This window comes from Pieris napi, chromosome 3 (genome assembly GCF_905475465.1).
Source record: "Pieris napi chromosome 3, ilPieNapi1.2, whole genome shotgun sequence".
Classification (NCBI taxonomy): domain Eukaryota; kingdom Metazoa; phylum Arthropoda; class Insecta; order Lepidoptera; family Pieridae; genus Pieris; species Pieris napi.
In genome coordinates, this window is record NC_062236.1 from 8,734,202 (window position 1) to 8,747,379 (window position 13,178).

Sequence of the window (13,178 nt, forward strand, 5' to 3'; positions counted from 1 at the left end):
AAAGTAATTTGTAATAATTGCATAATGTTGCATACGTAATGGGTTTTCCTGTAATGAAAACTCGGAAAAACGTAAATAATTTCTAGCCCGAAGGTAGCTCTAAATATAGCTGCCAACATTAAGTGAAAAACTCTAATTAACAAATAGCTCTGCGGTGGAGGTGGATGTAGAAATTCCTAAAACTGTATCAGAGCGGAATGCCGATTCGCTTTTTACATCATGACTTTGAATTTAATTTATTAACATTAGTTTTGTGAGAACACCTACATCTAACATTGCAAGAAAACAGTCACTAATTATATTTCCGTACCAATTCATAAAGGGCAGCAACGCACTCGCGAACCCTTTGGCATTGAGAGTATCCATGGACGAGCGTAACGTCAGGTGAGCTTTCTGCGCGTTTGCACCCTGTTCTATAAAATAAAATTTGTGTAAGACCCAAATAATCGACGACGTGTAAGATACAGAAGGAAAATATGAATGGAATGGAGACGGCCATATAGGGTGTAGTGCCACAGTCATTATCATTATTCTGCTAATGAAGGTTTCTATATTATATTAGTTAATGCAACTGTTTCATAATGAGTGCTATTAAAACACATGAATGTTATAATAGTTTATTACGTCTGTTTTATTACCTAATTATGCATGTATAAAGGTTAATATGTAGTATGATGTATTTAGAAGAAAGCTGTATTAGCTCTGGGTAACGCGAAGTACGTCTTACATCAAGCCACGGAGGCGTTAAATAAAATAAATAAGAACTTTTTTTGCTTCTGGATGATAAGCAAAAAACGCTGCCGTCACTTGTGCGTGTGTCTACCCTGCCAGTAGTTGGGATCGCACTGAGTTATGACGGTTAAAGGCGATAGTATTTCTTAATAAAATCACCGTATTATCTTGCCTTAATCAAAGAGAAACTAGAAAAACGACACGAATCAATGGGTAAATCTGCAAAGGGAACCCGTTGGCCCGTTGACTAATTAATTGCTCGAGTGAATGACAGCCCTCGGATAGTGATGGGACAATTTGACGATAGTTTTTAGGGTTTCAACAATTTATGCCAAAATTTAAATTCAATTTAATTATTTAAATTCAATTTAATTATTTAAATTCAATTTAATTATTAATATTGATCGTATTATGCAATACATAAAAGGTTTTATTTACTTGCAAATCCACGATTCATAAGTAGATTAACTCAACAGTTTGTAAGTTAAGGACTGGTAACAAATTCAACTTCTAGCAGTTAGAGCGCCCCATACCGGTGAACCGTCTGTTTACCCCTTTTCTATATAAAAAGTGTTAAATATATAATATCTGGTAATGACTATTAAGTCATGTTTGAAATAGAAATATTTTAGTACACTGTCTTCTTAATGATTGCTTTAAATATTGACATGTTTATAAAAAGTATTTACTGTTATATCAAAAACTGTAAATTAAAAATTATTTATTCAATAATAATTAAATAAATAAATAAGTTACTTAGTACTAGTACTTATCTAATGCAACAAATTTCCTATAATATTAATTTTGAACACATAAAGTAGCAACTGAATATAACTTCTATAATCTATGTACTGCATGCTCTTCTTTAATCTATGCTTGTGGTGTTGTTCATCATTTAAAAAAATTATATGTATCTGCTTGTGGTAACGCACAGACAGGATTTAATAAAACATAATAATATATTTCTAATTGATTGACTTACCAATTGACTCAGAGAATAAAAGACATAATACTAAATCAAGAAACCTAATAAAATTTTACCTCCTCAAATGTTTCATTTTGATGGTGTCTCAGTTGGCTTTAATTCGAGCTGTGAGAACGGTCACCTGATATTGAAAGTTTAAACCACCTGTGCCATTTGGCAGGTCGACTTGTTTTGTTTAAGCTAAGTAGTTTTGTAACTTTCCAATTGTTTGTAAGTTCCAGCGATAATTGTTTGTGCTGGGTTAAATCAACAATGTTAGTTTTGTTTTTATATATCATTAAATAATTTTTTTTTACTTGCTTTAGAACTCTTTATTCATTATAAAGTATTTTTATATGATTGATGAATAAACCTTATATAAATTATTTCGTTAGTTAAATGGATTCTTTTAAGTTATAGTTATAAATTATTAAGTCAAATTCAATTTGATGACAATTTTATTGTGATGTATCAAGGCTTGCGCGAAATTAGGTAGTATTGCGTAATGTTAAGTAAACTATGTTTATTTTCATCATTCAAAAAGTCGACGATGTGTGTCAGACACAGATTGCTGACTTACTTGTCTATTATGAAATAAGTTATTACCGCGCACCACCACTATGTTGAATGAGCTGCCCACTGAAGAACGTGAAAATTCTTAAAGGGCAGCAGCACTGAGCTTTCTGGAAATATTAGTTTCCATGGGCAGTGGTAATACTTAACATCAGGTGCGCATATTAGGCCCTGTTAAATTATTAAAAAAAAATGAAGATATAAATACAGCTCAAGACCAAAGGTAGTAAGTACCACGATACAACAAAAAATCAAAATATCGAAACTCCAATGAATTTCCCTATAAAGACAAAGTTAATTATGTGAACATCTATGCGGGTAAAATTTATGGTTTAAAAGCTATATAAGTGATCTTGAGATATTGCAAAAGTGTTACTTGGCAAGAAACACAATCACTAAATGTTGTAGCAACGAAATGCGCTACGTGTCAAGTGTATAGTGATCGATAAAGATGGGATCTCTAGTGTGCCGAGACAGCCTTTGTTAGTGCGTCTACGTTTAAGAAAATATTGACTTTAAATTTTGTTCAAACTGTTTTTGTTACAGCAGAAAATGGGTTATTTATTTTAGTTATTGAAATTTTGAAACTTAAATCTTTGAAAGCTATATAATCCTTTCAATATTATAAATAAAACAAAACAGCTGTTTGTGATAGCGTTTTCTTATTGTATTTGTATAAAAATACTAACGGACCTCGACCAACAGAAAAAATCAGTTCAGGCACAATTTTAGAGCCAAATTTTTTAATAACTATCGATATTGGTTAACCAACCCAGCACATCACTAGTGAGCAGGTGGCCGACTTTCTTTTAATTGAACTGAATGCCAGCACGTGGCGAACAAGTAGTGTTTACACCGTTTTACCGAAACGTCCGAATGATTGACGCTTCGTTTCTGTTGGAAAATGGATGGCCTGAGAAAATGGTCCTGTCGTCTAATAGCTTGTCTAAAGGGTGTTTATAAAGGGAAATGTCGGAGACTAGTTGAAATCCTTATCAAACGCGTATGTTTGTTACAAAAAATATTTAATTTATCAAAGAATTGGATTGTTTTGTAACGAGTCACTAACGTGGTTTAGTAGTTAACACATAGGCTCCGACGAAAGCACAATTGTTTCGAGAAGGTTCGATATCTGAAGAAAAATATGTGTGCGTGTACTAGGTGTACACACGTAAGAAGTGAAACTTTTTTATGACCTTATTTTTTGAAAAGTGATCTACTATATGCAACTTTACAGAAATTGGTTAAATAAAGTTAAATTAGATAAAGTTTAACAAAAGGCTTTTATTATCATAGACATGAATAAAAATACAATTATTTCATTTTACCTTATTACTACTAAGATTATTACAGAATTTCATTAATTGTAATATAATTATTACTATCATTGTTATCGTTATTATATATTTTGTTATTAATGGCTTCGAATCTCTTCGGATCAACCGTGGTAGGGACAAGAAAAAGATGGCGAGTAACCGAAAAATGTGACGGTAAATTTTTTCCAACGCCGATAAAGAAGTTTGACTTCAAAAAGCAACATGGCGCGTAACCGAAAAACGTGACGATTTGCTACAACATTTCTCCCATATGCCGATAAAGAAGTTTCACTTCAAAAACCATAGGCCCGCTACCCTCTTCATTTAAAACGCGTTTTGTGTAAATAACCAATATAATTTGTTATAATCAGCAAACTTTTAAATATTTATAAGGGATATTGTTTATATAGTTTGAAAAGAGTATATGCTTTAATAAATTAATCGTGTATTTTCTAGACATTCCGTATCTATGAATGAAATGCTTTACCCGTCTTCATAAGAATATGAAAAGAATATCTTTTCAGTGAATATACATAGAAATAAAATATGTCTTTGAAAGATATTTCTATGATGTATTATCGTATAGTTTATATGTACATTTGTGAAATATATACATTAGGCGATTATTGTATACGTTTCTTTTGTTTATTTCCTTAGAAGAATAGTTTGACGCTTGTTGCGACGCAAAACCTCAAAATAACGAAGTAACGATGTGTTTGTTAATAGAAAACTGGCTTTTCTTGCGAAATCATCGCATCAAAGATAGTTTACCGACTTAAAGGGTTGATAATAATTTTTATATTATTTAAATTATAAATTTCAAAACAACGGTCAAGCAAGGTTGCGTTGAATATAATAAGTTTCATACAGTTAAATGATTGTGGGTCACAAACCGTCTTCTAGTTTCTAATGATTTCTGAATTTTTTTGTTGCATATTTATTAATATAAACATCTATTTTAAAGGTAAAGAGCATGGTATAAACTAAGGTTTAATAGTGACAAAAACAGTCACGCATCATTTAAATAATAAAAAAATAGTTTTTGGTCTGCCAGCGTTATGTGGTCGCGAAGAAACGATTGCTGAGATACACTTGTAACGTCCAGAAACCTGCAAAGTGTGTTTCATTTTCGGACGTTAAGGCAGAATCCGAAGTCTGTGGTTGCATCATTGAGCATTTCACTATGCACTTTTTGCCGCTCTCTGTATGGAACTAGCTTAAAGAAAAGCTAACCACTTCTTAAAAAACCAGTATGCACCCGCCTAGCCTTCTGTGAGTGTCCACGGGCGGTGGTTATAACTTAACTCGTTATATATAAAAGGTTATGTAAATATTAATAAGACGCGTTTGAAAAGTCTTCTTTGTAAAACAAAAGTTCATAATATTAACCTTAGACTATACCCAATGTTAGCGTTCAAACCTACTTTCACAATTTACTAGAATTTTTACCGATATGTGAATCCGTCACCCAACTCATGTTCACTATGCAGCGAGTGAATGCGCATTTATTTAATTAGAAGCTTTTCGAGCAACTGAAAATCCTTTTATTTCTTTTCAAGTGCCGTGTCAAGGCTGCGTGACAGCTGACGGCTCGTTTCATGAATATGAGAGAATAATTAAGATTCTCAAAAAGTATGTTACTGCTAAGCATAAAAGGGCATTACGTAACTTGACTGTGAGGATGTAAAAGAACAAAATATAGACCTATTTTATTATAATTCTTACTCCACAAAAATTCTACATTATTTCTGAGTATTAGTGGGATATTTTATTATTTAATTAATCTGTTGCATCATTAGGGTCTTCATGCATTATTCCTATATTATTCTGTAATATGTATTGACAACGAATTAAAAGATCTTGTTATTTAATTTATCACAATCTCGAAAGTTAGATAGAATAAATTATGTTAAATATATTTAATATTATCCTTTAGGGGTATATGTGATATAGGAGTACATAATCCTTGTATTCATAGATACTTTAATCCCGTCAAATTGGTATTTTAATCAAATAGGAGTTAGAGTTGCTATTTTCTCGTTTAACTGTAACATACTTGAGCATCATTTGAATGAAATTGAAAATATACGACTCTAGAAACACGCTCTTCATAAAAGCTTAGAAAAACTTTCATACTAAAACTATATCTCCTAGAATTATTTTATTAAAACATTATACGATGAAGTATTTCTTTACTAGAGTTAAGTTTTTTTTATTGACAATTTTTTTAAACAATTTAATTTAATGTATACTTTAAAATATGGAAAGACAATTTTATTTAAAATTGGAATACAGCTAGCTATATACTGTAAAATTGCAATATCATTAAGGTTTAAATGCATGTATAATATGTTATGAGTCAAGCCTTAAGCCTAGGTATTTCGAATGTTCCCTATTTTTATTACATAATGTTTTAAGTGATTTTTAACTAAATTTTTAAATTCTATTGTTGTTCATATTAAATGTAAATGAAATAAGATTCTGTAACTCACTTTTTGAACTCTCACAGCTGTTTTCACAGTCGTAAAGCAGTCATTTTACGATTTGGCATTCTGATAAACAATAAACTACAAGCTTTACAAGCCCTCCTTATCAGAATGCCATGAGTTTTATACACCATGAGTACGCCATACTAAAAAACGCCTGTAATTTCTTATGGCACTCGCGTTAATTAAAAAAAAAGATTGATATGTAAAATTAATAAGGTCTGAAACAAAACACACAAAACAATACGACCGCTGTCAAACATAAATTCAGAGAATAACGACAGTAACAAAATATAATGTTTGAATAAAAATGTTTATTGGTATACGTGTAACATTACCCATTGATAAGTGATATAAAATAATCTTATCACGTAAATTTTATTTTATTTTAGCACCGTATTTTTCTTGGTTCATTGTATATAATTAGATAAGTTCGTGATTACTTGTATTGGTTGTTTTATAAGTAATGTATGGCTAAATATATATATAATAGTAATTACAGATTTTGGTGTGGGAAATGTGAGAAGCTATTTGTGCTTTAGAAACTTATCTTACATCGTGCGAATGGCTATCGTAAAGCAAATAAATTCTATGAAAAATCGCTACGTAAGAACTTCGTAATACACAAGACAAAAATAACCTATTTAATTCATTTTTTTCGAAATTCCTTCTCAAATTTCTGTGTCTGTTTCGTGATCATTTGTTTTTTCCGCCTTTTGTGTCTAACACACGCTGAACTTTTTGGGGCTATGGCAAACGAGCGTGTGTTAAACATCCACAGAGACGGGAAGATCCGGGGTTCGAACATACGACATCAGGGATCAGAGTTGAACGCTGAAGCCACTAGGCTAACCCTGGCAGCTGGTTAAAAAAAGACGTGGTGCGCGGCTATGCCTTAAAATCGCTGTATTGTGAAATGCCCTGTGTCGAGATGGAAAGGATAGAATTTTGTATTCTGCCTCGACGTCCGATGGTGGATATTAGTTCGAACCATTCTTCAAACTACTTCCCCCTGCCCATGATAAATGAGTAAGAGGATGCAGAAACATTGCGCTTGAACGGGAATTTCTTAATATCATTATGTGAGATGATATAAACGGAGAGTATGCGTTCATTTGTGATTGGGCTAACGGACGCAACACCAAAAAAGGGGTTTAAAAATGACAGTTCTTGTCGCCAAATTTTCATACAAATTTAGTTTTCGACTTTCTACATACACTACTGTTAAGGCATCTTGACTTACTCCCCAGGTTGCATGTCGCATTTCTAGTGCAATACGCGTGGTATCGTACAATCGTTTAGTTTTTTGCTTGGATATGAGTTGCTCCAGTATATATTATAGGTAACACGACTGAATCTCTCGGCTGCATTTCCAGACTCTGGGGCGATCGTCAACATCCACGACTGTTTTAATGTAAAGTGGGAACAAACCGTGATCCATGTGGTATCCAATTATTTCAGTATTATTATTATTTTCTTATGTAGCCAAGTCCACATTTCAAGGATCGTCATGCTCGCTTAAATGTCATTGCTTGTGGCGGCGTCCATGCGTCGGGTTGTCTCTCTCCCTAAAATATGGCGAGGGGGCCGATGGCTGGCCATGCGTCATACTCGTGAACGGGTGCTACTTGTGGTGACTGGTCGTACTTGAATTCGTGTATGCGGTGATGTTAATTATTTCGACGACTTTGCGTGTTGTTCCCACGAGAATGTAAGTGCGTGCTCCTATTTCACCATGCCTCCTGCTGATAGGGGACAAGTCTTTGTTTTTATTTATGTTATTATTATTAATTACTTAAAACGTCATGTGGAACATGGTGTAATGGTTACGTTAACGTTGTGTAAAAAAAAAAAACATGGCGATTAAAAAGAGTGGCGGAGAGTTTATTGCCCGTTCTTCTTCTCTTCCGTTCTACGCCCTTGATTTGAGAACTGGCAGTAAATGTAAAATTAGAAGCATTAATATTTATTTCTTTAATGACGAATCACAAGTGTACATTGTGTTACCTACGTGAATAAATTATTTTTGAATTTGAATGATTTTTGAATTTTGAATATTGATACAAACACCAAACGAAACGTAGAACATAGAGCAAAGATGCTGCAAATTATACTTATAGTTTTTAATATCAAAAGTGACAAACAAAAGAATAAGATGTAAAATTACAAGTAATATTTAGTCTTTAATCACGACTTAAAATCACTGGTGTATATTAAGGAATGATTCTTTATCAAGCCGGCGTTGATTAAAAGTCTATTTGATACGCTGTTTCTGAATCTTTTGTAATTTTTGATCTGTAGCTGTAATTATTAAAAGGGGATCTAAAAACGAGAAACAATATTTACTTCTCGACGATTGTTTGACGTGACGAAGAAAATTCTTTCATAAAGTGTTTCTCTTATTATATTTTTTGATCCATTACCGAAAGCTATATGTGAAGGGAATGAGAATAACGTTGCCTAAATGTAGTCTAGTACGCAGCCGTTTTTAAAGCAATTTAAATTTTATTTGATGTTAGATTAAAGTTGTCGGATTAAATTTAAAATTTAAAGCCCTACTTAATATTATAAATGTAAACTTGGGTTTGAATGCGTACTATATGAATTATGCACGTTAATTTATTATGAACTGGATGGCTTTAACTAGTTCTCAGTATCCGAATTTACATTTTGAAATCTTTAATTACAAAGAACGGAAGTGACCACGTGAATTTCAATAAAACACAAAAAAAAATAAAAAAAAATTATGATTAGTTTGTACTCGTATTATGTGATTATGTACAATACGTTACTAATATATTTTTTCTCATTGCAGGTAATAATTTAAACCATCCATCAAGAAAATAACCGCTTTTCCTCACCTGAAACACGAGTACATGACAATGCATTAACCGACCAGTTGCGGTCGTGGCGACACGAAAATGACTAGAAATTAAAAATGTGATCAAAAATAAACAAAAATGTTCGCGAAAACGGATCGATTCTGGGATCGGAGAAAGTTTAGGAACTCACGATGATGCCGCGTTATCGATTTTTCGATTCGATAAAATAAATCGATTCCTCTCGATTTATCGCTTAGTAAATTGTGTTGCAATTATTTTAAATTCTAAAGCAATATTAGGTTAAATTGTAAATAAGTGTAAATATTTCGGACACAATTCCGTTCCTAGGCATAACGGGGCCAAAATCGCGTAGCTAGAATCAAAATGCTACCAAATATAACGTTTGGTAGAACGATGAGTTGGAATGAAACGAACTCAACACATTTAATACCAAGTTACTTGAGCCAAGAGGAGTTCTTTGCGTTGCAAAACGGTTCGGATCTGAATTCGACGTTTAATGACACACATTTTGTGCTGAAGTCTTGGTATCCGAGTGGATATTCACCGGCGCATATAATAATCGCGTCGGTGGTCGTAACGGTTCTTATGATTATGGTGGTAGTAGGGAATATGTTGGTGATTATTGCAATAGTGACTGAAAAGGCGCTGAAGAACATACAAAATTGGTTCATAGCGTCACTGGCTGTGTCGGATTTCTTTCTTGGTTTAGTGATAATGCCATTTTCGCTCGCGAATGAGCTTATGGGTTACTGGATTTTTGGGTTTTGGTGGTGCGAGATACATTCCGCGATGGATGTGTTGTTGTGCACCGCGTCTATTATGAATTTGTGCCTCATATCACTGGACCGCTACTGGAGTATAACACAGGTAAGTTTAGTGAATATTAATACTAGCATAAAACATATTTTAAGATATAAAATATATTACAATTTTGGTGTTGTTCTGCACTTCCTTATCTCTTTATATCATCATTTTTGTTCAGCCTTCTGTGCCTAACAAACGTTGATTTTTGAATCTCTCGCGTGCTGCTTTTTGCGATACTTTCCTTCGCAATAGCAAGTATTAATTGTGTATAAAGAGAGCAAAAACCAGCCAAGCCGGGATTCGAACGCTCGACTTAAGAGTTGAGAGTCGTTCACACTATTCACAAATGTACATCTATTACGCAGTATAATTCAATAATTCGGTAATTGGTTGGTAACTGACCAATTTATCTGTTTGATAATTTGGTCAGTAAAGAATTGCAGTTCAGCCTTGCGATTCTGTAACTCACTTTTCGAACTCCCACAGCGGCTGTCGCGCTCAAATCATTCTGATAAGGAGGGAGCTTGTAGTTTATTGTTTATCAGAATGCCAAATCGTAAAATGACTGCTTCACGACTGATTTGAGCGCGACTGCCGCTGCCAAAACCGCTGTGCGATTTCGAAAAGTGAGTTACAGAATCGCAAGGCAGTTCTTCTGTTAATATTTTGGACATAAAGAACCTCAATATTCGATAACCAATCATTATCCGAAATGCAACCAAAATTTTAAATTACTAAAGTCTACGTGAGGCCGATGAATAATGGACGAAAACTTTGAAGCAATTTCCGCGATACCTGTACTACAGTGTACTCAATCACAGTTGAGAAATTAGGCCAACTAAAAGAGTGGCATAAATTTATTCTCTTTTATGAGGAAACTTTTCAGTACGTAACATAAGCTTGTATAAGTTTCGATTTAATTATGAACTTTTATAGGCAACTTGCCTTCACAAGCGATATGACATTAGAAATGTTAATTAAATAAATTTATCTTATATATAAAATTCTCGTATTACACTCCTCCGAAGCGGCTCAACCGATTCTTATGATTTTTTAATGCATATTCAGTAAGTCTGAGAATCGGCAGTGTCAACGCAAATTTTATTTTTTATTTTTTTGGAATTTTTTTTAGTGATACAACATAAAAAATACATATAACCCCTAATTTTCACACCTCTACGATCAATAACTATTTTTTTATTATAGTAGATAGTTATTTTTATTAAACTAATTTTTTTTAAATAAAGTTAACTTATAAATAAAGTTTTTGGTTTTGGTTGATCTGTTACAAGGACAGGGTATTTTTATTTAAAGATTTTATCAAATGTATTTATTAAACATTAACCATAAAGGTGCATATTTAATTATATTTCCTCACTGTAACAGTGCCGAACAGTGGAGTCAAACTGTGGTAATCACATTTACGTCAGTAAAATACGTATCCACCACACCCGTTCACGCAGGAATTACTTTTACTTCGGAATTATCATTGATTTATAGCGATGGTTTAATAAATAGGCTTATGGTTCAGTTGCTAACTCGTAAATCATAGAACCTAAAGTTCTGATTTTGAAACCTTTTAACCTCCTAATATGGCATGAGACAGACTCATTTATGCGTCTGCTTTTGTTTGTAAACACTTACTAGTGTCATTAATTACTTAATTAAATTAACTAAACTAACTTGAATAGTGATGTCTTCTATCTTATCTATTGTCATCATCCAGTGGCGCCACATTCTGGGTCCTCACATTTCTACATCTGTCATAGATTATTTCTCTTTTTGTGCCTGACAGGTGACATCATGTCTGTCAGGTCCCTTTCTTACATGAATTATTTCTTAGTGAGTTTGTTTTGTATTATTTTCATCATCATCATCATCATCAATGGCTATACTGCCTTTGTCCTTGTGGACCTTAGCCTCCTCACTTACTACCACACTACTTGCTCACTTTGTATTATTTTAGTCGAAGTTAAATGTATATTTATATAGCACCTATTTATTTTAGGTCTGAGCCCTTCTGTATCTGTTCCATTATAATTTCTTACAGGCAAGTAAGTACACCTACTTGATCACCATCAAGCTTCTGTGCCTGACATACACCGTCAACTTTTTGGGTTAACTAAGGTATGCCGGTTTCCTCACGTATTCCTTCACCGTACGAGCGAGTGTTATAATCGCACAGACAGAAACTCCATTGGAGTATAGCCCCAGATATGAGAGTCGCACGTTAAAACCACTAGGTCAACACTGCTCAATTGTATTGCAACAAAAATAAATAAATCTCAATGATGAAAGGTTAAAAAGGACTTATGTTTCTTAAATGTTGACCTACTGTCAGTACAATAGACTGTGCGCGTTTACCGAGGCGAGCTGAACCTGATTGAAAGCGATGTTCTTTGATTTGTTTTTCTTTGAATCGTAAGGCAATCCCAGTTTTATCAGACTTTAATACGGAAGATGTAACATTTGAATAACACCGTTTTATCAATACAGTCAGTTAAATTTGACGATACGACTATATTGTATAAAGAAAAATAAACACTATGCTTACCTTCACTGTTCTCTTAAGTAAGGGGATTATAATTTATTTGTATCAAATCCACAATTATAATACCACCTAGCTTAAAAAAAACTTCTTGACGTTGTTACATAATATGCAGGGTTGGATTTAGTGGGCAGGAGGCCTTGGGGTAAGAAAGGTGGCCCATAATATTTTCCAAATATAATTAACAGTATGTCGACATCATAGGAGACCGAAGATCTGGCAGCTACCTCGGACAAAGAATTAGTCTAGCGATTCAAAGAGGGAAAGCTGCCAGTATCTTCGGAACCTTGCCTATAGGGACTCCTTTTAATAATATATTATAGTTTATGTTAAGGTTAGTTATTTATTTCAATGTATAATGTATAGAATTTATTAAATAAACTTGTTATTATATGGTATAATATTAACAGTATTTCTCAGAACAATATAATGTTTCTACAGAGTTTTGTAGGTTTACTAGTCGATTAAATAATTTTTCGAAGTCTCTTGCGGAGACTCCGGGCCTGTAGCTCCGGTTGCCTTCCTCTAAGTCCGGCCCTAGTAACTTACGTACAGTGTGAGCTTGTAGGCGAAAAGTCATTAGTTAATTGGTGAGTTTATTGCTTTATACAGACGTTTGTTTTACAACAATTTATGTAGTTATTTACGCAGTAGCAGTTTTTTTATTTGGTTTAAACTGGTGTTTAATGATAACAATACAATCGGCTTAGCAGGCGTAGCACAAAAACACAGAAGTACTTATTACTAAAGAGTTTATCATTTATTTGCGGGGTATTTTTCTTTACAAAAAATCTTACATAAATATTTTATTTAACCTAACGTTGTCGTCGTCATTATATAAAATTGATAACCTCCAACGGGAACAAATACTTAGATAAAACTATATTGCTGAAGTAACAACGTAAAATTTTA

At 33.2% G+C, this 13,178-nt stretch overlaps 1 protein-coding gene across 1 annotated transcript in view; it reads left to right on the top strand.

Moving 5' to 3' along the window:
- Positions 1-13,178, top strand: part of LOC125063124 (alpha-2 adrenergic receptor) — a 264,165-nt gene that overhangs the window by 76,667 nt on the left and 174,320 nt on the right. The window contains exon 2 of the mRNA XM_047669352.1: positions 8,887-9,781. Within this exon, the coding sequence (XP_047525308.1) occupies positions 9,278-9,781 (504 nt within the window). The 5' untranslated portion in view covers positions 8,887-9,277. The remainder of the gene's footprint in view (positions 1-8,886; positions 9,782-13,178) is intronic.